The sequence below is a fragment of the Saccostrea cucullata genome, unplaced genomic scaffold (assembly GCF_032062105.1).
Source record: "Saccostrea cucullata isolate Sc308-1 unplaced genomic scaffold, CSIRO_AGI_Scuc_v1 ctg3286, whole genome shotgun sequence".
Classification (NCBI taxonomy): domain Eukaryota; kingdom Metazoa; phylum Mollusca; class Bivalvia; order Ostreida; family Ostreidae; genus Saccostrea; species Saccostrea cuccullata.
The window spans coordinates 53,579-80,926 of NW_026919308.1; the positions used below are offsets into that span (position 1 = coordinate 53,579).

Sequence of the window (27,348 nt, forward strand, 5' to 3'; positions counted from 1 at the left end):
TATCAGACAGTATAACTTTTGTTGATTTACCAATGCAATTGTTACGTACATTAACATCGAGGAAAGAAACATATGTTAAGATTATCAAGATTATTAAGCAGTTTTCAATGTCTCAAATCTATGTGTACATTGTAAAGGGTACCATTTTTGCGGTTATAGCTAGAATACAAATAAGATTTTCTTCCCAATTTTGATTTTTTTTTTGAAATGAAAAAAAAATTATTTTTATATGTTTCTGTATTCTAATTGTGAATGATCTGTTTCAAGTCGTAGGTGACAACAAATAAAAGAAAACAAAATGTTTGTATCACGAAATATGTTCAACACCTTAAGGCATGGGAGAGGATACTTATGCTCTAGACCTTGTATTAGGATTATAATTTTTCTTAATGAAAAACATTGACTGATTTAAAACCTTGACAATTCAAGTATTTGTCAGTTATGTTAAGGAAGGTCAGAGTTCAAATTCCTTGTACACCGTATTGGAAGTTTAATTGTGACGTCATTGAAATTTAACAAGCCACAAAAATTAATTAACGACTTGATCATGCGAAAATAACAACTTGAATTCATTTATTTTATCAATTATTTATAAAGTCTTGTAAGATTACAATACTTGATAGCAATACAGTCGAGTAATAGAAGAAAGTCTTTCGTCAAATATGACGTCATCGGCCTTGACACGACGCAGCACAGATAACCCAGATGACTAGATTCACTGTTTTAATAATTACAAAAATGCTCAAATTAATATGATATCATCGCTAATTTTTAAACCTAATCATTAAGACTAAAAGAAAATAATTTATTAAATACAATTTGTGAAGTATATGAATGTATCTAGTAGCATTGGAGCTGCACAGGTAGAAGGAATGTAGAGAATATCGCCAAAACGATAAGCATATTTGTGATTTACATCAAAAGTGCAAGGGCATAGACTATTTTGTTTGACCTGAAATTTGGAATGTTTATTGCTTATATAGTGTATATTTTGAAAAGTTGTGGGAGCTGATCCTGGTCTGCATAACATTATTTTTATTCATAACAGAATTTAAGCGAACTGGAAATTTTCAGCTATTATAAGCATTTTCGGCAAAATGTTCAGTACTTCGCAAACAGCACAGGCTAGCTCCCAGCACTTTTTGGGTAGAGGAAATAAATATCTTTTAATGGGTATCAAATTCTTGAAAAACAAGCGTATGCCTTTGCACTATCCTCATTTCCTACACTCAGCTCAATAATTCTATTTTATACAAGTCACCAGACAAACAGCTGATACATGCGATATAACTGGTAATAACTACGACCCAGTCCTATTCATTATTGATAGCTATATTAAATTTTCTTCAAGTACACATTGTATTCCGTTGCTTTGTTACAATTTTTTAAAAGAAGTAATACATATTAAAACGGTGCAAATGTCACATTTTCCATATCGGTCCTTAACATAGCTGAGTGATAGCATTAAGTAAAATGATGGTAACCGTTATAATTTTACACTGTACCTTGATACATATTACAGGCAAAATAATACCAGGTAGACGTGTAAGGGATTTGAGAATAAGAATTAGATAAGAAACCTGGTCATCTTAACTCATCGCATCAAAAGTTAGCTTGAAACGTATATTCAGAGACATATTGTCAGTGTACGATTAGTGCAAGTATACCTTACGGCTATTCATAAATATATAAATAGGTTTTATATATGTAAATATTTTGATTTAAAGAAGCAAAAATGACACCGAATGAAAATAAATGTATGAAATTATTTTGGTTTCATTTGTATGTCAAAAAGTCATTACATAGCCGAGGAAAATCATCGGTCGACATCTGTCGACAGCGAAAACGTCTCTGTGTCTTTATCTACGTCAGTATTTAACAACACTGATTTTCTGCATGTGCCCCCCAAAAATGATGCAAAAGTCAAATTTGATAAAACAGGAGACATGTAAGTATATATTCACTTGCCTATGAGAAAATAAAAGATGAAAACTTCACCTATTGAACAAAGTACGAATATTTATGGAAATTAATTTTTAAACAACTCTTTAAGGTGGAATTGTCAGAAACAATCTCTTAACTAAATATGCCCCTTTTCTGTAAAAAGCATCGTCTAAAGCCACAATTCGGAATCCTTATAATGCTTTCTTCTAACCGCTGCTACTTGATAACATAAATTGTCGTAATCTTGATATGTACGCCTCTATGCTGTGACGTCATGTTTAGCCAATGTTAATTTCATTGCAATGGAAAATCCACATGAACATCATCTTTCTTTTTTAAAAAATTGAGGTTGGGTATTGAAAATTCGCGACAATGTTCATTTTCCGACTTTTCTTAATCGTATAGGTTAATAATTTATTGAGGAAAAAAGTTTCTTTTCTAATTTAACCTTAACTAGAATGGGAGAGGATCGTATATTTTTGTCTAAAATATCGTATTGCTTTGAGACAAACGCGCTAACCACTACGCTACACGACTCATGATGAATGTGGGCATATAAATCGTGTTTGTGATATGACCTTTGACTTAATGGGCATGACGTTTTTCTAGGAAAGATGCCAATCTTTTTTCCTAAAAGTGTACTTTTAAAGTAATCATAATGGGTCTTTGCTCCACATTTAAAAAAAAACAAAACAGAGTTTATATTATTTTATTGTAAATTTTTTAGGATTATCTTTCATAAAAGTGATGAGAAGACCCACTCACAACGAAAAATTCTGTTAAAGTCCCTTTCATATGTGATTTTGCTCAAAATAAATCTGTGTATCTCTACAGGGGATTACTCAAAATCACTCTGATAAACGTTTACCTAATATGCCTCTCTAACTGTGAAAAATATTGGGAATATACTGATTTATTTATTACGGGTTCACATTCTCCCTGCCAATTTTTATTAGCCAGAATGATCCAGTTGACAAAGGCCATCAGTGTTATTTAATAAGGAATCGAGTCTGTCACCCTTAGCACATTAAGAACAACACTGAAGCGGTATCTTTGATGTTTCAAGATCTTTTAATGCAGCAGACAACAGTTTTTTCACATTATTATGAACATTTGGTATGTTCGAGGTCCTGTCTATAATAACGAATTAAGCACTCTCTTTGCTTAAAATCTGTGAGAAAATAAAAAAACAACATATTTGCTTAATAATGCTACTCTAATTTTTTTCAAAAAAATATGTATTTTTAATTATTCTAAAAACTGACAATTGAAAAATATATATATATATTGTAGAAGCCCATTCAAATATTTACTAGGATGCAACCGATTCATTTCAAAACTAAACGAATTGTCTAGAAGTCTGAACATGTCACCATAACCTCTTAAAAATAAAAACAATTCAGTTGTACTTGAATATTTACATTTCAATTAAACCTTGAAAACTGTCTAGATCATCCCTTGTTAGATTGAATTCCTCTTTTGAATAAATAAAAAGAGCTGAGGACAGCTCGAAACCTTTTTTTCCCATTGTGCGGTTGGCATTTAATGCTTGAACATAAAGATTAAAGGTTTGATCTCTCAACTTCCGATCAAGGAGCAAGTGATCATCCGATTGAGCAGTCGTGACGGTAAATTCTCTTTGTCAAAAAAAAAAAATACTTTTTTCCTCCAGTAAACATATCAATTTTTCAACACGACAAAATACAATATCTCCCTGTTTAAAATGTGAAAAAAATGTAGATAACATCAATTGAAATGTACAAAAATCAATTTAGTTTTAATAAAATGCATTCATGGGTCATTTTTGAATGAAAATCCTTTTAACATTCAAATATCAAAAATGTATTCATGGGTCATTTTTGAATGAAAATCCTTTTAACATTCAAATATCAAAAATGTATTAATGGGTATGGAATGCCATATACGACCGCCAACTGCCTACTGCCAACTGCTGACTGCTTACTGCCAGCTGTCAGCTGCTTACTGCCAACTGCTACACATATTTGAATAAATTTTATAATTGTATTGATATTTATATGAATTTTCACAAAAAAGGGGAAAAAAGACACGGATCCAGGACACTTTTGCCAAGGGGGTCACTCTGGTAAAATTGAATTGAATAAAATGACCAATATATGTTTTATCTTATGTAATATTCAATATATGCGGTTGATAAAGTACATTGTTTATTTTTTTAATTTGTTAAAATGACTATTTTCTGCTTTTAATCTCTAAAATTTTACAACAAAACCTTTGAAAAAAGAATAATGATAAAAAATATTTGTCATTTCGCAGAGAAAGATGTTTTGAAAATAAATTTCCGTTTTATATATAGTTAAAAATTTCCTCAAATTAAAGATGTATATCTCTGTGTGTTATAATGTTTCACATGCATAGATCGGGGGGGGGGGGGGGCACTTAAACACAGTCATACGTTAAATAAACTAAACGAACTACCGATATAACTGACCTTGGACCCTCCACTTAGAAAACGGGATCAAACATTTATATCTCTCTCTTGTAAAATAAAATATGTTTTACATGCATAGAGAGAATTTCGGAACACCCCTCTCAAATTTGTAAAGTTATTTAATGCACAAACTAAACCAACTGAAAGTTATTTAATGTATAAAAATAAATCAACTAAAAGGGACCTTAGAAACCCCACCCCCTCCCCAACCGAAAATGTGGATTTGTATTAAGTTGGTATGAAAAATGTCATACACATGAAGGTATGACGCATAATAAAATATGGATTTGTATTAAGTTGGTATGAAAAATGTCATACACATGAAGGTATCCAATAACAATATTTTTCCAGGGTTAAATAAATTTTCACATTTGGGAAAGGACTTTACAACTTTTTTTCATATATGAGAAACATTTTTTTTGACATTTTAAAAAAGATGATCATTTTTTTTTAAATTTACATCAATATCAATATAAACACACAAATTTATTCAAAATGTGTGGCAGTTGGCATTTCTTAAACATTACTCTATTACACAATACATGGGTTATTTTTGAATGAAAATCCTTTTAACTTTTAAATATCAAAATTGCATTAGAAAAGTATATGCAGGTTTTGTACCATTTGCTTTGATTATTTTTTGATTCATATATAGCATTTCCTTAACAGTTTTTATGCTTTCAAATGAATTTTCCATAAAAAAATGTTGAAGGAATCGTTATATAAACCATTGGTTTAAAAAATTGAAGTCAATTTCATGCAGGATGAAAATCAGCTGTATTTTTAAAACTTGTACATTGTTTAATTTGATTAAATTTTTGATAAAATAGATTTTACATTCTATACATTGAAATAACTTTGCTAAATAATAATTGTTACATTTTTTTGATTGGTTTTGCTTTGAAGCTGATAAATTTTCGGTGACATATGATTGTTTTTGGCTTGACAAATAAAAATAATGAAATTGTTCAAGCAAAAAAAAAAAAGTTAATTTGCCCAAACTCGAAAATCCTATTTCGTGGAGGGGGGGGGGGTGAGGGAGGAGGTGGGTGATGTTAGAGAAAAATGAAAAATTTTAAAACTTTAATTCAGAAAAATAAAAATTTAGAGTAAAAATGTTCAAAATAAGAACCATTTCACATGTATTGTCATTCCGCGCTTAATGTTAGGTACAGAGTTTAGCAAATTGAACACACCTTGTCAAAAGTACACAATTTTTGCTAACACGGCACGATCTTTGTTATTTTTACTGTTTAGATTTACCTGGTGCGTTCAATTGTTAAAGTCTGCTAACCACAACTACACAGACCGACAATATACTGAGTGTGTGTTTTGCTTTCCAACCCTTTATACTCTGAATTTTCTGGATTATAGTTTTAATATATTTGTTTCAAAATACAGTAAAACTTGGTTATAACTAAAATCGGTGAATGTATGAATGCTTACATGTTTATATCCGTCCAAAAATTTAAAGTTTCAAATCAACTTTTTTCTTTTACAGAATTTATAAAGAATTTGTTAACATATTATATAGTTTCAAATATTTCCAATTCAAAATAACTTCGTTATATCCGTGAATTCGCTATATCCGAGTTCGTACTGGACGAGTTTTCCTGTACACAGAAAGATTGTCATATTTTCTAAGTATTAAGAGTAAAATTAAAATATGTGAATGTCGAGGATGCTGTGTCAATCAAACCCGTCCAAAAATTTAAAGTTTCAATTACTTTTAGATGAAATAAGATTTTTTTTACATATTTACGTGTGAAATGCTATTACAAAAAAACATTTTCGAATATTTTATTACTGCTTTTGCTCTTCTGATTTATTTTTCTATCCTCTTATTGAATTGGCATTTACAAAAACTATTTTATTTTAAGGTTACTAAAATTCAACATTTTTCAATGATTTTTCTCTTAAAAATCTTACTGTTTTAAGTAAGTTTATTTTTACATATCATTTGATGAATATTCTAATTTATGTTGGGCCAGGATTTTATACGCAAATATTCTTTTAAAATTATGGAAAATTTTCAAAATTGATTAATAATTGTGTTTATTAACGTTGTATTTATAATGTTTTTTCAATAATTTCATTTTTCGATTAAAGTGTTCAAATTAAAACATTTGGCTTCGGTTCTTGAAATCAACCTTTTCTTTTTCAGAATCTATTTATGCCTACATGCATGCTTGCTCTTTACATACAACGTGCTTCACTAAGTTGTTTCAAATATTTATCAAAAATCGCGGCTGATGAGAAACGTTGCCACACCCCTGTAAACCAATTATCATCTGGAAGGGAGTAACAGGTCACAGAAAAAAAGCTTTAAGGCTGTCTTTAAAATATATTCCTTCGGCAAGGATTTTGATGCAGCAGGGAAGGTAATTTTTTTCCAAGATAGATATCTGTAAATAATCAATTATTTTCTGTGTGTATTGACTGTAATCCAGCGTCATATATGTCAAGAGAGAAAAAAAGTTGTCAGCTAAATTATACAAATTGTTTGCTTAACTGTCAATCACAGAACAGATAAAAATAGTTTAAAAATATAGATATAAAGAAAGAGTAAATGAAGGTAAAAACATTTTCGAATAATTTATTACTTCTTTTGCTCTTCTGATATATTTTTCTATCCTCTTATTGAATTGGTTTCGGTCTAAAAGAAACTCTGTAAAAATTTCAATGTGTATAACATTGTTATTGCTTAAAATCAGAATCACAAACTACAGTTAGTTTTTGACTTAAAAATGTATTTGATAAAAATTCTCTTAAAATTGAGAAAACTTTTTTTTAAACAAGGTTTATTTTTTACATTTGTTTCATGAAACTTATTTATTAATCTTTTCTAAATGTAAGGCCATGGAATTTGAAAAAAGACAACGTGATTAAAATATTACTTAAATGAAGGAAGTATTGAAATTACAAAATTGATTAATGTATTGTGTTATGTTTAACGTTCAATTGATAATTTCCTATCAAAAGGGATGTCACGTTATAGCAGTAAAAGAGCATTAACGAGCGTGAAAGCTTTTTCATTGTGACGTTTTTAATAGTCAACGCAAAAAAAACAATGCCCCATGACGTATTTCATGTAATAAAACTCAACAAAATAAGACGTAAACAACAAACAAAATACATGGATTGCATTAGAATGGGAATAACTATCTTCTAATTTGATATTTGCGACCGTTAAATGCTGATTTAACGGTTGAGTTCGTATCTCGGCCGCGACTGACCCAGTCGATAAAATGGGTAGCAACTGTTCCTTCGCCATGCGCTCGGCACTTTGAAGTGAATTATTCCCTAATTTGTAAAAGTAAACTCTTAATTCTCATTGCCTAATGTTAACATGTTCCCATGATTTTTATTACTTTCCTTATTTCTCAAGGTTTGTGATGGCTCCAAATTCAAGTTGTATTTTGTTTTTTAATAATTGAACATAATTTTATCTCTTTTCAAATTCATAATTCATTTTCACTGACTCCCTGTGACTAGATAACGTATATCATTTGTAAAATAACATTAAAGTCATATACGCTATATGAACGCCGAATTTTGTGTGAAACAAAATGATTAATGATTTAAAACACATGAAGTGTAATGAAAAATAATACTTTCAACAAAATTGTACTACAGATGTCGTTGTAATAACAAAACAATTAAACAATATCTAGAACTCAGTCTTTTCATGAATATTGATGAAGGAAGTGCGTAAACAGTAGGCCTATATATAGAAACACATGTCCACCAAATCAGAGAAAAAGGTATGTTGCATTTTGACAAAATTATTAATGTAAGGTTAATATGCGTCATAACAGAGAAGATGGTTGATACTGAATACATTAAAAGATAAATTTTTTTGCCATCCACGTCAAAAGTGAGTAGTATCTCAAACGGCCTATATTGTTTTCTTTACGCCACGTCTTTTTCAATGGTTAAAAGTGCGACCGTCACGTGATGGATTTTTTAAAAATAGCTATTTTTCTTTCCTTGCAGGATAATAAAAAATTATAATTTGATAACTTTGTAACGCGTTTTTTTAATGGTGTAATTTACATATATTTGAAATTTTATTGATAAACAAATTATATCAATTTCCAATCGTATTTTAACTGGTGCAAGTTATAGCGTGTATACTTTTAAATGTATCAATAAAATCACATTTGGTTTTATATTTCAATTGGTATTTAATAAAACATCAGGGTGTAGTAACAGAAAAGACAGTTCAAGCTTTAAAAAAATATAAAACGAGACTTGGAGTAAATATACAAGCTTATTCCGCTTCAGACAAATTTGTAGATTGCTGATTGGATAAAGGCTGATCAGGAAAATCTGTAAAAATTTCAATGTGTATAACAGTATTATTGCTTAAAATCAGAATCACAAACTACATGTACAGTTAGTTTTTTTTTACTTAAAAATGTATTTCATCTGTTTTGAACTTCATATTTCATTTAAATTTCTTGTTACCGATAACGATATTTTATTTTTGTTAAATTAAAATTACATATTTTCATAATACATTTGTATGCACAAATATTTTTTTAATTAATATAAAGTCTTCAGATAAAAAAAATATAACACAGGAAGCGTAGCAATTGATTTCCATTTCACACCCTGTAAAATATATAACTGACTGTGTAACTAATAATATTATATATTTTATTTACGTTGAAAATTTAAAATTTTCACAGATTTTGAACCTGAACAACCTGCTACATTCCCGTAATTTAATTTAGTTGATTTTAAACTTTGTGATTTTTGTGAAGTTTGTAAATGAATTGCTATTGCTTTAAATTTTTGACCTGTGTATATTCTTGTTCAAGTATGTAGCAATCGTGATTTTTTTTCAAGTTTTTTCTTCAATTTTGTATTAATATTTGCAAATATTGAACCGCTCCTCTACTTTTATTTATTTATTCTTCTGTGCTTTTAACCCTATTCTGTCGTTTTTTCCCTCTTCCATATTGTACAATTGTACATATTATACAAAAATTGATTTAAAAAAAAGGTTTTTTTGATTAGAAAACAACCACTTGATAAAATTATTTGAAATTTTATCATTATAAAATAAATCATGAAATTAATGTTATTAAGTTAACCAAAACATTGACCGTAAGTTAACTGTATAGCAGAGCTCCGCCGTTCCAGACCATTTAGTAACCATTCTGTACCCATTCAGTTTACTGACCGGTGCGGTAACATCGTGTGAATGTCAACAAGATAAAGAGGCATAGACGACTAATTTTAATTTAAAAAGATAAGCCATTGCTAGACAACAGTTGTTTTTTGGTCTTTGTAGTTCAATAGATGAAACTATACAAATAAGTTTTTGATATTGAAAAGCATTTCTTCCTCTGAAGTCATAAACCTCAGATCAGAGTAATAAGATTAATTTCCAGTCATTTTGAACAATGTCAATATATGCACGATTTTGAATACAGTCTTGGTAATTTTGTTTGTGTTTATCATCTCTCCAACTGTAAATAATTATATAAATCATATATTTACTCAACTTTGTTTTCAAACATAAAATCCGGGTGACACAAAATTAGAATTTTAACAAAGCCATGCACTCTAAAGGTGCACAAAAATAAGCAGTTAAACTGCACTGACTAAGAAAAGGAATTGGAGCCAAAACAGATTAAAACATGGAATGAGCTCAATAGGAAACGGGTAGGGGAAAGCCCTCATTATTTCCATATGAAGGTTTACCAGTTGCAAAACGATTTGAAATTAAAAGAAAAAAAAGAGTTCATAAACTGTTATCGTACACAAAAATTCATCATGATAAAGAAAAGAATGAAATGATGGATTTCAAACAAAAATAAAAACAGCGTGTGAAAAACCTTCCTATAAAATATTAATGATGCATCAAAAGAAAGAAAAATAGGACTTGGTTATAGTAGTACATGTTAACTCGACATTTGAAAAAAAAAACTTCAGTGGCATTGTACAAAAAAATTAAATTGTTCCTATTTAAGTGCATGTAACTTGCAAAAACGTTAGAAAAAAGCAATTTATTTAAGAAAATAGTCCTTTATTTAATTTTAGATTTACTTTCAAAAAGTAAATCTTTGAAAAAATTTTTATCCTTAAGAAAAATTCATAACTGATTATTTATATAAAAGCTTGAATTAAAAGCAAATAAAATTATTTGAAATAAACCTTTACTTATCCAATTACTATTATTATTTTAATCATAATCATTTATAACATGAGTAGAGGGTGTTTTGGAATTTTGTTTGTTTGTTTTTTCTAAATAATGCATAAAATATACATGGGACATATGTATTTTTTTCATAAATATTTATAAATTTAAGAAATGGACGCAGGAGTTGTGTCGGAAGGACTCGGACGGGGACGGTAAAACCAATGGAGAAGAACTTGGCGACCCGAACTGCGTGTGGCGGGAAAACGCTATTCCGGATAAAAATGCAATTTCTCATCCAGGTATGAAGCTCTTTAAATTACTGGCAATATTCCAAAATAATTGCTCTCATTTTGCTATAAACATTTATTTTTCATATCTTTAAGAAATGTTTTTTTAAGTAATTTTTTTCATTCTTTGAAAGGCGTATACATTTCGGCGAATATAAAAGGAACAAGGACATTTAAGAAATTATTGATACTTAGGACGATATCAGTGTATTAATAAAATTTTTAACAAAGAAAATTTGGGGAAAATTCTTGTTTAAGATAAGAGGTATATCATTGTTGGTCTTTTAAATATTTTGATAAGTACATATACATAATCTTTCACGAAGTCCTCGTATCAGATATCGTTATATTTCTAAAAGACTTTATTGCATTGAAATTGTTACACGTACATTAAGGTGTTTGCAAGCCATTCAACGGCAGCTTCTGTGGGCCAAAGAACACGTGGGTGACGTGCGAGTTAGAAAGTTTCAAATGTGACGCAATCAACCAACCTGGTACATATACAAATACTCCATCCATTTTGCAACTGAAGGCACAGGAAAATATATCTTTAGAATTAAACTGTAACAATGTATTACAAATAAGTGTGCGTTTGAAATAAATGTATTTGATGTAATTATAAATATTTCCAATTCTCACTAGGTGTTAAGAACATAACATTGAGGTATAACGAAACCAGAGTACCCAGCAAAGAAACCAACTATTTCTGTAAGACCTTTGAACTTCCAAATGATGGCGACTATCACCTGATTGCAACAACGCCGTATATAGATAACGAATACGTTATGCATCATATTCTACTCTTTGGATGCAACGGATCTGGTAAGATGGGGTTTCTTTGTTTTTTAACGTCCGTGCGTGAATTTTTCGTTATAACGGGACATCATTAATTTCTGTTGAAAAGTAGAAAATAAAGACCAAGGATCCGTTTTCAAAAGAACTTATGACTAAAGCGGAAATTTAATTTTAACCATTCGTAGTAGGTTATGATTTTAAAAGCAATTAAAATTTAAATGATTTTAAAAGCAATTAAAAAGAAAATTACTTATTTTTCCAAATTTCACAGTCAACGAAAGTTTTCGGTCCTTGTCAAAAGTTCTTTTGCAAAATCAACCCTTAAACCCAGGTCACATTTTGAAGCAAAAATGGGATTCTTCGGGTGACAGTCGGCAGTTCATCGCCCGTTGTCTTGGCTGATTTTGACCTCTTTTTTTCTCGGCCGACCATTTTTTTGTGTCCATCATGATCAGTCCAAGATATAATTTATCTGCGTCGGTGGCCGATTTCTTCGATTGAAGTTATCCGTCGACCAACCTTCGATCATCGTCCGACCATCTGTGGTCAGTTTATTAAGTCGGTCGTCCGTCTTTGGACAAAAAGGGTGTTTTAAATTTCGGCAGACGGTTAAAACCAAACTGTATCCCAGAGCTCGATGATCGGGCGACGGTTGGCTGACTTGTGAATATTTAACCTATTTAGGATACACAACAGAATGTTGATGCATGGATTGACAAATATTTTTGAACGGAAATACCATAAATAATCAATCTGTAAGACATAAAAAAATCTTAAGTATTCTTTGCTGCTTAGTGGAAACCATTTGTCGTTTTTATGCAATTCCATACAAAATTTTGCTCATATTTTCAACATTTAATCACCATTTTATAAGATTCTGCCACTTTCCCTTTCACACATTACTCACGTCACCTATCTGAATATAGATCTATGAAAAAGTTTTGCTGATTTCTAAAGAGAAAAAAAGATTTTTGTGTTATTTATCTAAGTCATCGGTGTCCCTAGGAAATAATGTGACTGCTCTGTATCACCCGATACTGTGTCGGCCGATCATGTTCTTTCAGCCCACAAAACCAGAAAACTTTAGTCGCCCGACCATCGGCTTAAATGTGACCTAGGCATTATACTTGACACTCAGGGCCATGAGCAGTGAGGGATCTAGTAACCGACACATGTTATCTCGGTTTATAAGGCCGTACCGTAAAAACTAAAGAACAAAAAAAAAACTGTATAGATGTGTGAAGAAATGATAAAGTTTTTTTGCTTCAAATTACTTTTCGAAAATCTTATGCGGGACAGAAAGTGAAAGAGAGATAGTCTATTAAAGATTAGAAGTGATGTCATGTTAAATGTACCATGAATAAATCTATTCCCTTATTTTTTTGGAAAGTCAACCCTGGGAAGCCTTTTCCTGTTCGTTGTGGAATGACACCAAGTTCATGTTTGGCCATTATCGGAGGCTGGACTGTTGGATCCAACGGGGAATGTGCCCACAAGGACGTAGGATTCCGTATTGGACAAAACGGATTTAAATTTGCAACTTTGCAGGTAAAATGATTTAATAATTATTTTGTCATTTATTTACTAAAATTATGTGATTTATGTAAAACTAGGATTATGGTAGGGGAAAATACTCACTTTGTTTGCATATAAAAATTAAATTTTTGACCATAATTCTTTCAAATTTCAATCAGGCACTTCACTTGCCCAAGGGATGTGGGGTTCCCCACTTATGGTTGTGGTATTTTTCTAGGTTACTTTTTTTTTTTTGGGGGGGGGGGGTCCTCTATTTTTAATTTAGTTGCTAGTGGCCTGCCAAATCAGTCATTAACATAACGCACAGTGTCTGTGTGCATGAAATCTTCTCTGTAAGGATAGGCAAGTCAAAAGAAGTTGCAAACTGATTTGAGGGTCAATGATACAATGGTACGATAAACGTGATAATTATAACTTTTCTATCTTCAACTTCCCTTATTTATGCAGCAATATGCATGAACCCTCATCACCTGAATACGGAGTTTATATATCTTAGTTGATTTGATGCGCAAGAGCAATTTCTACGTTTGAAAACTTTCCAAAACGAGGTAAATTATTGAAAAATAATTTGATGAAACAAGATTATAAACAGTCTCGTTTAAAGTCATCATTTCGAAAGTTCTATTGTCGATACAATTACCTTGTCCGCAAATACATTAATCATTGAGTGAAATGCTGATTGACGTTTTTTAATTATTGTTAGTCCATTATTTATACACTGAATTGACGACGGATTTTTCCGTTAGTTATCGATCATGACAAGAAGCACACGGCGGATGTGACCGGTCGGCAGGGGATGCCCACTCCTCCATGGCACCTGATTCCATCTCTTATGTTTTGGTGGTCCGTGTTTGCTCTGCTCCTTTTTGTATTGTTTTATGGACTTTTGATTTTGAATACTGTTCGTTATCTCCATATTATGTTTCACAAATATTATACATGATTAATTTTCCAAACGATATCTTTTGTTCTTTCTTATTTTTTCGCATTTGAATTTATACAGTAATAAAACATTTATTTACACTGTTTGTTTCAAAGACATATTTCTTCACTTTAAAATCAAGGGATTAAAACCCCAAAACAGAAACTTATACTGAAAACACTGATTTTCCTAAAGTAACTTGCAATGTGTACGTCCTCTTTGAATTTTCCCCTAAATCATAATTATATGAAAGGACAAAGTATTTCTTAATTAAAATACTACTTTTCTACAATTTTAATTGTAATTCTAAACATATCAAGATTTTTCAATTTGTATTTTTCTCCTTTGCGGGTTGGTAATTGAAATTCTTGAAAAGTCAAGCGTATGTTTTATTTAGTTTCATTGGAATAATCCCGAACGGCGCTCTGACTACAATGACAGTTCCGGTATGACGTTATACTACACACCTAACAGACGACCAAACGACGCCGCCATTTTGGTGGTAGGTCAGGATTATCTGGAAATTCCACCCGGGAAAGATCGCGTGGAAGTGGACGCCATATGTTCCGCAGACATCACCAGTCGCCTTCTCTCTGGTCCTGTCTATATCACTAGAGCATTTAACCATATGCACTACTTAGGTAATATCTGAAGAACTTGAACGTTAACAGCTACATGTTTGAATTTTCTGTGAAAGAAAAAACCTTTGTTGAATACTATTTGAAAAAAATAACTATGAATTGACAGTTATCGGAGAAAACTAGAAAAAAAATGTCAATTTTACTATTTCTAAAGGCTTCATGAATAAAAACCATAAAAGTCAACTCAATAAAATATCTGAATAGTATTTTGCGATGAACAAATAATTAAAATGAATATTTTTACATGAATTGTGCTCCATTTAATTGACCTCGATTATTTTCCTTTGAATCTGATTTAAAAAAAAAGAATATGCTCACCTTTGCTCTCAATTGCACATTCAGATATATCGACTACTTTTTTAAAGTCAACTCAATAAAAGAAGTGTGATGGAATACCTGAATAGTATTTCGCGATAAAGAAATAATTAAAATGAATATATTTAGACATGAATTGTGAATTGTGCTTCTTTTAATTGACCTCGATTATTATCCTTTGGATGATTAAAAAAGAATATGCTCACCTTGGCCTTCAATTGCACATTCAGATATATCGACTATTTTGTTTATAATTTGAATTGCAGGCCGAGAAGAATACATTGAGCAGTATAGGAATGGTGTCAAGATAAATACCTTGACAAACAACCGCCAGTATAGCTACGATAGACCCCGAATGTCAGAGTAAGATGATTTTTTTTTTAAATATTTTAGATACAGAGCTTATTATAACCTATGTTGCACGATAGAAAGTATCTTGTGACAGTTCACATTCTGTAAACCGCTTCATATTATGATTAGCGTTAATAGAACCATATCATGTTATATCAATTAAAATTAGCTTCATTCCAAATATTTAATGTTAGGGTAGACAATGAAACATTTTTTCCTCCAAAAATGGCCTTCAAATTATGCATATTTTTCAATTTAAAATCAAGTGTAACTCATTGTGACGTAGGCAACTTATATCATACAATAAAAAATAAATCTTTTATCTAACAAAATGACGTGTTTCAACTAAAATTAAAAAATATGGAATGAAATACAATTCTAGGGAAGCTGGTAGGTGCAAGGTAGAAAAAATATTATATCTGGCAGCAGTGTTACAACGCACTTTGAAAAATTACGCACTTTGAAAAATTTTTTCAAAGTGCGTTAAGTTTTGGGACCAGGTTAACGCACTTTGAAAAATTTTTTCAAAGTGCGTTGAATTTGGGACCAAATCAACGCACTTTGAAAAATTTTTTCAAAGTGCGTTAAAACTGTACATCATAATTTTACACGATGTAAACATTTAACGCACTTTGAAAAAAATTTCATGAAACAAAAGGAATTAGACTTATATTTTAGAAGTAGACAACAGTATTATCCCCTTGCAACGTATGATGGGATATAGTGATGCGATTATGTGTGTTATTACTTTATGTGTATGTTAGTTTTTTCTGTGTGGAATTGACGTAATTTGTATCGGGATCTTTTTTGGGAAGGAATGCTCCTCTTTGCGGTGCCCTTACTTTGATGTTTTTTTTTTCTAAAAACTGATGGATTGAAGAAAACCAAGAAACGGAAAACGAAGAAAAGACTGGCTGAATTAAGGTCTATCAGCTCAACTCTTTATCATTCCCACCCAGATATATCTATTTCTATAACTCGTAACCTTAAGTGTCAATGATATTTGAAAAAAAAGAGCATTCTAAATACAGTATAAGAACTGTACAAGGAAGTCTGTAGTAAATCGAAATTTTGTTCTTTTAAATCTCAAAGTCTATTTATGTTCATTTTCAGGAAAATCAGAATATTAATTACTAGCTGTATATTCCTTATTTTTCGCGAGTGTTTTTTTTATCGCAAACTAGCTCTCAAACGTCAAATCGCTAGAATTATAATTCGCGAATGAACGGTTTATTAACAGATTTTACATAGATTTAAGCACCAGAAAAATAAAAGCGAGAAATATTTTTTTCGCGAGTGATACTTCTCGCGAAATAACGCAGAAATTAATTCCTCGCTTATATTAAGGAATCTATAGTACCTGTCTGCTTTTTGATGTTAATTTGATACCATATCTGATAATCTCTCTGTTAAACTCCAGGTGTTTAAAAACACAAGTTTTGCCAAAATTATAGAGTTATATCTCTTTGGTATCCCAAATAAGTAAGGTTTTATGAAAATTCATATAAATATCTATAATTTTTTTTAGAATCATTCCAATATGTTAACATTTGAGAATTGACTAAGAGATAGGCGGAAGAACAAAACTATCGTTCGTAGTTCTTTACGACATTGAATGTTGACCTTTTGACCCCAAATTCAAAAGGGGTCTTCCTAAGGCCACAGGGATTCTGTTATGTTAAATTTCATTGCAAATGTTCAAAGGGTTGGCGAGATATCGTGTGGAAACGAAAGCGTTACAGAAAGACGGATGGACGGACAGCTAGACGGACGGACTGACAGATAGACGCAAATTAATATCTCCCACTTTTCAAGCGGGGGACAAAAAGTATCAAATCAGGTTCAATTTGTAGGATTATTGACTAAGCCATGCAGAATTTTTTTTTCAAAGTGCGTTAATATGGTCGATATTAACGCACTTTGAAAAAAAAATTATTTTTTCAAAGTGCGTTAACCTGGTCCCAAAATTTAACGCACTTTGAAAAAATTTTTCAAAGTGCGTAATTTTTTCAAAGTGCGTTGCCACACAGCAGCCAAGTAAATTGATCTCGCGACCACTAAAATTATTCTTTATTTGACAAACTGCCTAAAATTATCTGGCCACATAAAAGCTGTCAGCTTCCAAAAATGAACATGGTAATCATCACCTAAGTACCCGTATGTGTAGTTCGCAGATAAACTGTATTTCCTACCTGAAACCTTTTGGTTTTCATACCATTCACTACCTTAAACCAAAAAATAATGTGTATGTGTGTATCTGTGTAATTTTTCAGAATATACTTTCATAATATGTTTCTACAGTAAGTAGACTTTGTTACATCACTTAAGGCTAATTATTCGACAGTTTTATTTGCAGACGAAAAGTTTTCGCACACATTTATCTTTCTATGAATTATTTCAGTATTTTATCTCATATACCTTAAATCGTCATATATAATATAAATATAGCCCTTTGATGAGGTTGATCCATAGATATATCTATGAATTGACCGAATTAAAGGGCTACACTTGTTATATTATTTTTTACATAGGTTGACAAAACACAATTAGAAAATAATGTGAACAAGGCACAAGTTTCCTCTCTTTAACACTTACAGACTAAATACTATGAGTAAAAGAAGCAGTTTTATGTAATTGTGTTTCCTTAATCGATGGAGTAATTTAGATGATTTTCTTGTTCAAAGTACTACATTTATTTGATTATGTTTTGTATCAATTTTTGACAATATGTTCAAGTATAAAGTAGATCCTTATTCAAGGCATTGTTATGTCTCATCAATTATAGAAAATTAAAAAATAAGATGAAGTATATTTTTTTCAGAAACATTTAGTTCATACACTGTATTAGCTAAAATCAGTAATTTTTTTTGTTTTACAGAAAATTATCTCCATTTTAAGAAACATCAAGTTGATATGTTTTTCAAATTCTATAAATAGTAACTCAAGTCTTTATGCTGTTATATACTTAATCATGTGATCAAGTTTGAGCCATTCAGAGAGCTTGGATTAAATGATAAAAATAATATACATGTATAGCATATAGAGTTTTTTTCGCCCTAATATTTTAGGAAACAATGTTTGATTATATTGGTTTTATATCAATAGGTACGATACATCAATAGAAGTTTTGCCTGGTGATGAAATCAGAACAAAATGCGTGTATAAATCTTCATCGAAATCTGTCACTACATTTAAAGGCGATGCGACTTCCGATGAGATGTGCTACGGTTTTCTTGCAATTCACCCATTATCAAACTTACGATTTCAATCTCAATCTCTATACTGCACAAGTTGGAAAAGTCTCTCTACAATACAATTACATGTATATGACGTCACCAATGGCTGCAATAGAAAAACTTTCTTGAATTTCTGGCATCCAGATATGGCGAATATTTCTCGTAGAGTTTTCCAGAGTTGTCGACCCTTATCAATGTGTTTAGAAGAGTGTAAAGATGTCGTCAAAGAAATCAGACGTCACCCTTGCATGCAAGGTGATGTTAGGGAATATCTTAAAATGGAGGCCCTACAATCGCACAACATAGAAAACCTTCAATTTTACTCCATGATTGAATCCTGCGATCTTGAAATGCTGCAGGAAACCATGAAAAATCAGACAAAGGGGAACACGAATGATGGTTCACGACTATCTCTTCATCTCTTTATGTTGGTTACACTCTTGCTTTTTTGTATTTTTAAAGTCCGTTATAGGTGAGACACAAGTTGTCTTTCGTCATGAATAAGTACACTTGTATGTTCGAAACCTTTCTGAAGATTAAAATATTTCACCATAATATCCTCAATATATTTCAATTTACGTTTCTTTAGCCTCATTATGAAGACACTTTAGTGCCATTTTTTTCGTGTTTATTTTTACGCTTGAGTATACTAGGAAAAGGCATTCAGATCAATTCCAAAGCCAGCTTTGTAAAATAACACATCAAATGTAAATATTCAATATAATACGCTTTAATCAGACATTTAATACATGTATTTTGGTGATTAAATTAAGTGTTCTCTGAATCATTGTTAAATTTTGTTAAATGATTTCACTACATTTGCCTATCTTACAATAACGATTAGGAGGATTATAGCTTACTTTTAATTATTATTTTTGTTAGGGAAAAAAGACAAGCCCTGCTAAGAATTTACCAATTTGGTGACGCAAACAACACATTTCAAAAGCTTTACAGCTCCGGAAACTTTCGTAAAAGTCCGGTTTCCGATTTTGTAAATAATGTCGAACAAAGCATAAAGTCCGTCAAAATTAATTATTCTGTCCAGTTTTTATCTATATGTTCTATTTTTTTTTAAGAGCAGACAAAGTATTTGTAGTAGACGTATGTATAAGTCCACATATAAAGCAGGTTCAAGTTTATAAATATGTATCTGTTGGAAGACTATACTCATCAGATTTCGAAATCTGTCTTCAGAGGATTTGATTCGATTATCTGATGAAGGAGATGAGGAAAACGACGTATTTATAGATGATTTTGCATGTTTTGCGTTTTCTTTGTCATCCATAGCATTCCAAGAGAATTTTCCCTTTCATGAGCTGCCCTTTTCTTCCATTGTATCTCCTTTTCTCTAGAAAAAAATTGTTTGTTTATACGTCAAGTTTGTTTTGTCTTTTCGCAGCCTCCATATTACAATTGAAAAAAAATTCTCATGGCCTGAATTGAAGGTTCACTACTTAAAAACTATCTTCCTTATGAATTTACTCAAACTGTATATAAGTCGCTAAGTTTGCATCATGCTGGATATCCGCTTAATTACAAAGGTATGGATAAACATCTAAAATATGTCCTTGTTGCAGGAATCGAAGGCTGCATTTGTATTATCAATTAATTATGTTCTATTTTAAAGGATTTTTTCTTTCTTTTTTATTTCAATGAAGACAAAATTACCAGAATTTAATGAAGTAAACCACTGTCGGTTTTAACAGTACAGATTCAAGTATGATTTCGCACATTGGAAATGTTACCTTGATTCAGTTGTCATTTTATTGATTCTATCGTATGCTTTCGGTTTTCTGAAAATTCGCCTTACAAGTGCTTAAATCTGTATTACGAAGACATATTTAAAACAAACTGTGAAACTGCATAAAAGGATCAGTAAACAACGAGTGATTTTACATAACCGAATCAATTCATATAAGATGATAACGAAGAAAATAAGATTCTATATATAGATAAATAGCCTAATCATTTGAAAGAATACAAAATTTTGCAATGTGGGAATAAAAGCAAACCCGAAAACCTAAAATGTATCTACTCTTACATAATATCTATTTTTTTGTTATAGAAATTGTACCGCATTAGGAAATTAAAGAAAAAAATGTCTTATTTCCGTATCTTTTCTGTCGAAATACTCTTTATTTTTTCATAATATAATATCGTCAAGTTTTTATTTTAAACTACTGAGAACATACATCTCTTCATTTCAAAACAAAGGGAGAGAGAATTATGAGATTTTTAAAAAATATCAGCTTTACTCTAGAGAGCTGAATTTCAAGGGCCTTCATCTTTATACTGAATTTTTATACAAAATCTTCCAACTTTTTTATGAATACTGTATAGAGGTCTCATGGTGATCAACAGATATTGATTCCCTCTACGCACGTTATCCCACCTCGAGGGCCAGCTTTATGTCCCGCTATAAACATTTCCTTTGTTTGTATATTTCTTAGAACTTTAGAGCAATCACTGTTTCATATCCCCTTTATCAATATAATTACCCTGGAAATCGACAGCAAAGCTAATACTGATACAAATATAAAATTCATCTGCGCATTTTCTTTTGAATTAATATACATCGCAGTTTTTTTTTCTTATGATGGAAAACAAAACACAACATACGTATATGGAAAACCTAAAAAAAAAGTACTTATATTTTAGTCACACAATCATTATAATGTGTATACGTAGAGACTGTGACACTGTAATGTTAAAAGTAAAACACTGGTACTTGAGATTACTTCAGGATGTGTTTTTGTTTTTCATATTATGTGAGCCTTGAGTAATTGTTTTTTTTATTTCAGTTTAAAACTTTTCAATATAAAATTGTTCGTAAAGGCAACTTCTTATAAGTCACGTAAAAAAAAATATGGGTATTTAAAAATGAGATCATGCTTGCCATACAAGGACCTGACAGCTTTAAACAAAACATTCACGTCGAATATTTTCAATGAGAAAGAGGGAGATAACGAGAAGAATTCAAGCTTTAAAATCCATAACGCGTAAGCAATACAAAAGATGAGCAGAGCAAACACGGACCTCTGAAACATCAGTTGTGGGTTCGATCAGGTGCCATGGAGTGAACATCTCCTGCCGACCGGTTACACCTACCGCGTGTTTTTTTTTTTTTTTTTATTGTTTTTTGGTCATGGTCGGGATATGCAATTAACAGGAAAATCCGTAAACAAAACAGGGTGTTATTAATAGCTTAAACAATACAATCGAAAGAACGTCAGTAAGCATGTTCCCACACTGAATTATTACAATCATTACTGTAAACTAGATATGAGCTCGTTGCGAGCAACGAGAGGTCTTCCGTCCGATTCCGTTAAGAAAAAAACGTTAAATCAAGATGAAGAAGTAAAAAAAAATTATTGCACTCAAGGGGGATTGAATCCAAGTCGCCAGCATGAAAATCGAACGCGCTAAATATTACGTTATTGGGACCTCTGCTCTTAATCATCTTGTATATACCTCTGTATAACATGCTTTTTTTTTTTAGAATTATAAAAGGCTAGTTACTATTCATAATTTCTCGCAAACGCCACGAGTTAATCTTGGCGCGTTTCTTTGAAATGTTCTATTTAATACGTGTGATAGCTTCAATGAAAAAAAAAAAAAAACATTCATGTAGTTTAAAATTCGACGATTAGAAAGTATATTTAACACATTTTACAAATTCCATATAGTACGTAAGCAAGGAACACTTTTTCTACTTTGAAAACCAGCCAAAACCGATTATAGAACACGTTTAAGAAGAACGTAGTTTGACACAGAATTGCAACGTAACTATGACGTGAAAATCCAAGTATTCATTTACATTTCATTTGTCCCTATGTAACTTTCGTTCAAGCAAACGTTCGGCTGCCTCAGTAAACCCCTATATTGAAATGTCGGAGTTGACAGAGACAGCCGCCATTTTGGACTCGCTTCAGATTGTTAATTGTTAATATCTAGAGTTTGGATTTATCAATATTCAAACAAGTCATACAGTAAGCATTATAAGAAGGGTCTCTATTACCATTCCAAAAATAAATGAAAAATATTGAAAAACAAAAAAGTTAGAAAATACGGACTTTTTATTTTCGCTTCTGACTGCAACCGGAAGTACCGACGACACACGAAAAGGTGATTCGTCATATCTTAAAGTCATCATCTTTAATCTTTAACAAGTCTCCAGTTAATATCTTAAACCATTTTCGAGAAAAAGGGGGGACAAAATTGCATTTTAAAATCAGAAAAGTGTCAATAACTTGGAACCAAAGGTGAGTATTCCAAATTTTACTTGTCATACCACAACTTCATATAATGACGCATAATTCCTGAAAGTTTCATTGAAAACCACTGAATAGTTTTCGAGAAATCGCGTGCACAAAATTTTGGGGAAAAAAATAAGAATAATAATAATAAGAAACAGTAGAATCACTAGAAGGTCTTCCGTGAAAACGGAAGACCTTAACTAGATATCCCCAGAAATATAAATCAACAATGATATATTTTATTTAGATAAAAAAGAGTCTTTTGAAAATACTTAAAAAGGATACATGTACATGATTGTACGGAATAAACATAACTTTAAAATTCACTTTGACACTACATGTATAGTGAAAACTTTGACACTTTGATCTACTATAGTGAACTATAGTTAATTATTATACCTCTACTGTAATTACTCTATACAAAATTAATACCATAAAACTGTCTATTTCCCCGAGAAGACACTACTGCCCTCAACTGAAGACTACTCCCTGGAAAATCAGAGCTACTCCCTGGGACTACTCCCTCATGAATATTTATTAGTAATTTTAACCAATCAAAGTGTTCAGTGGGTGGAGCGTTCAAAGAATCTCGAGTCTGTGACGTCATGTTTTTAGCAATGTAACTATGACGTCAAAACATTTCGACATGCATGCCAAAATCATACTTGAATTCTAGCAAAATGAAGACAACGATAATTCTTCGAAATGTCAGTGGAAATACTTTTAAAAAATAATATAATTGTTTAAGGACACGATGCATTACTTATCATACAATGTGTTAAACCGCATGTATTTGTTATTATGCCTCTACAGTGTTTTTTTTTTTCAATGTCGGAATATCTGGTAAAAAAATTTAATCGCCTATGATTGTTTCGATAAAATAAAACAGTCATAGAATGGGAACTCGGGAAATAGCATATTCATGGTTCCCCTCGGCAGGAATCTATTTCCCTCGGCGGCTTCGCCGCCTTGGGAAATAGTTTCCACCCTCGGGGAACCATAAATTTGCAATTTCCCTCGTATCCATTCCATAACTGTATACTATAGTATTTTTTGCAAAGGTAAATTGACCAAGAATCAGGTTACATGTTCAAAGTTACTCAATAAAGAAAACCGAAGAAAAAATTTAAAATAATTTTTATTAAAACTGTTTATTTAACTATGAATTATACACAGAATTTTTAACATCCGTTTAACATTTTTGCATAACATGTGTAATATTTCTCAATTAACAAAAATCGAAAAAGGGAGTGAAAAATGATATTTATTTATATTGTGATCAACAAATAATCCGTTAAACGGGCTTTGCATTACATTAATGTCTGTCTTGCAGATTTATAAAACACATTAGTAACGCAATTATCCAGTTATTTTTGTCATTTATAAAGCCTTTTTACAAATATATGATAGCAGAGAGTAACAAGGAGCATCGATCCACTTCCCTGTAGAGCGAAATATTGCAATGCAGTTTTCATCGCCAAATCCACTGTTCGGTTCATGTGGAGCCCATGTGGATACCAATTCAACAGTCGAGTTATTTCCCCTCCACATAAAATTGCCATCTTTGTCAAGCTTATGCCCTCCACTCCAAACATAACAGTTCGAAAATCCTCCGCACTCCTCTGACTCTGTTTTTATTGAGAAGGAGAAAATTGTTGACACGCGAAATAAAATCTAAGCTATCTGAATACCTATACGAGGGTTGTCCAAAAAGTTCGTGGATAATGGCGTTTTTATTACAATGAATGGTTCAACAAATGCTTACTGTATACCCAAAATATAAGTTTTGAAAAATACAAGTCAGAATAGTTTGGTTATTCTTGTTTGAACTTAATATTTTTGTAAAAATATCGGTCATTAACGATTGCCAATAGTGCGCACAGACCAAGGTTAAAATGTCCTAAACTTTAAGATAAAGTGATCGGATTGAAATGATTATTTTCTTCATAATACGAGTCAAAGTTGATTCAAAATTAAATATATCACAAATAAATCTGTTATCACCATTTTCTGATATATTTGCTATCGCTCACTATGTAGACAATGAAAATATTAAGCGAAAAACCACCAAAAGTTTGTTTAAAAAATTGATAGAAAAAGCGACGTCGGTCATCGGAACGGGACAACGTTTAATCATACACTTATGGTTTAATATGGTTGAAACGTCGTCAAAAACAAAATATTTTATTGGAATACATTAAATCTAGTAATTTATTTTTGATGTTTACAATTTTTCAATAGTGTGTAAAATTTCAGAAGCACTACAAAAAGTCGAAAACTACTATTATTTGATGAAATTAGGATATTCCTATGCATGACTTTGTTATAAATCTAGCACCGTCGGATTGGGCTATGCAGCCTGTGTATAAGATCTCACTGGAAGAAGTGAGACCTTTCAGTCATCTAAAAGATGTCTTTCAGCAACATTTTAGTGACGTTTCAGTCACTGAATGGCAGGTACATTTCAGTGGCCATTCCTTCAACCTTTCAGTTGCCCTTCAGTTGTCTTTAAGCAACCATTCAGCCATCATTCAGTGACCTTTCCGTGACCATTCAGCCAACATTCAATGACCTTTCAGCCAACACTCAGTGACCTTTCAGCCAACATTCCGTTACCTTTCAGCCAACATTCAGTGACCTTTTAGCCAACCTTCAGTGACATTAAATTATAATATCTATAAACTAAACAAAGATACAAACCGAATAGATTTTCAAAAATCCATGTATTTTCTTCTAAGGAATTTACATCCGTTAAATATGCATTATGTCTTTCACACTGAACCTAAAAAGAATAATAAGTATATCAATTATTATTTTAACATTAAAACCACAAATGTAATCAATATTATCCACTACAAAAGTTACATGATTGTTTCACTGTTAGTTAATCTAACTCATTATTATATTCCCTAAGTAAAGTTTTATAATCACTCACCGCAGCATCAAACCATGACATCGTCGTTTGATTGTAGTAATTATAACAATATCCTGAATAATACGTCCACCCAGGATCACAGCCTGAAAGAGATTAAAAAGTCTGATTTCAAAGCACTAGATAGTTATGGTTTGCGTTGAAAGATGGATTTTTTTTAGCTTTTTAAAGAAGAAATTGTTTCTATACAATTGTAACCTACATTATAAATTTCATAAAAACAGAAAAAATAAACTATGCTTGAATTCTTCTTCGAAACTGTCTAGTCGCCCGTGTGGCTCAGTAGTTATAGCGTCTGCTCTAGAGTCGCAAAGATGATCCTTATGTCTCGGGTTCGAATCCAACTGTTGGACGTGGAGACCGGTCCTTCGAACGAGACTGTCTAAACTGAGGTCCCGTGTCGCTGTAGGTGCTGGGACGAAAAAGATCCCTCAATGGCCCTCAGGTGCGAGTATAGGACAAAATTTGTAGCTCTACACCGACAACTGATGGAGTCTCCATATGAGTGAAAAATTACTTGAGGGAACGTTAAACAATATACAATTAATCAGTTAATCAGTTAAAACTGCCTATGAAATTTATTGATAAAACATCATTGTTCTTTATACATATATTTATAGTAAATTTTTTATACTACATTCAGCGAATACAAACCAACAATCCAGTACCCCCATCCGTCCTCTTGATAATTGAGCGATGTTTCATTTAAATAAGTGTTCAGTAGCTTACAAGATTTTGCAAAATCGTTGTACATGACTCCAGTGCAAAGATATTTATCCTCAATACACTTCGTAGCACAAGTAATGCAACTTATTCCTTCGAACTGAGAAAATACGACGATAGAATCTGATGGAAATAAGTTATCAAAATAAGAAAATCTCTCAAGATTTTTTTCCAGACTGCTTGCGAAGCATTGCCCACAAATTTTCATAAATTGATAAAATAAAAATGCCTTTAAATAGAATTGCTGGACGCCAGTTTTCAGCTTCATCTTTTACCTTTAAAACGTTGAGTGGCAGTTTGCAATATATATGAAATTGGTAATATTAGATTTAAACTTATAAAGGGAACAATTACACCGATTGATCAATACAAAATATTCCCGGAATAACAGAAGGATAATATATTCCTTTAATTTTTCAATATTTAATGAAGTTTTTTTTTATTTAACCAGATCAACGATCTATAATTTTTGGAAAATATTATTTGAATTTCATAGGGAATGTCATCAAAATGATAAATAACATACAATGAATAATGTTTATTCTCGAAAATTTAATTACTGTAGATTATTGTCGAAAACAATCCAATTTCAATAAGCTCTAATTGATGTTTGCAGATAGATCAAGTTTCTGAGTTGACACTTTCATTAAAGAAGAAGGTACAGTTTGGGTTATAATGCGCCTTAAAATTCAATGTTCTTAAAAAGTAATGAAATTGGATTTAACAAGTGTTGAGTAGATGCATATGATTAATTATTTAAGAATATGGCATGAAAAAGGACCAATT

General features: G+C 31.3%; 2 protein-coding genes across 2 annotated transcripts; one reads left to right on the forward strand and one right to left on the reverse strand.

Moving 5' to 3' along the window:
- The first annotated feature begins 2,402 nt into the window (after nt 1-2,402).
- LOC134229112 (tyramine beta-hydroxylase-like) lies at nt 2,403-19,435 on the forward strand. The gene is made up of 9 exons (XM_062710832.1): nt 2,403-2,415; nt 6,713-6,795; nt 10,738-10,867; nt 11,251-11,349; nt 11,498-11,677; nt 13,041-13,198; nt 14,506-14,749; nt 15,331-15,427; nt 18,521-19,435. The coding sequence occupies exons 1-9, from the start codon at nt 2,403-2,405 to the stop codon at nt 19,125-19,127; spliced, it is 1,611 nt and encodes a 536-aa protein (XP_062566816.1). The 3' UTR covers nt 19,128-19,435.
- Nucleotides 19,436-24,251: 4,816 nt separating this feature from the next.
- Nucleotides 24,252-25,933, reverse strand: LOC134229133 (brevican core protein-like). The gene is made up of 3 exons (XM_062710849.1): nt 25,843-25,933; nt 25,608-25,689; nt 24,252-24,535 (listed from the first exon to the last, which is right to left on the reverse strand). Exons 1-3 carry the CDS (start codon nt 25,861-25,863, stop codon nt 24,288-24,290), a joined length of 351 nt encoding a protein of 116 aa, XP_062566833.1. The 5' UTR covers nt 25,864-25,933; the 3' UTR covers nt 24,252-24,287.
- Between the last annotated feature and the right edge of the window lie 1,415 nt (nt 25,934-27,348).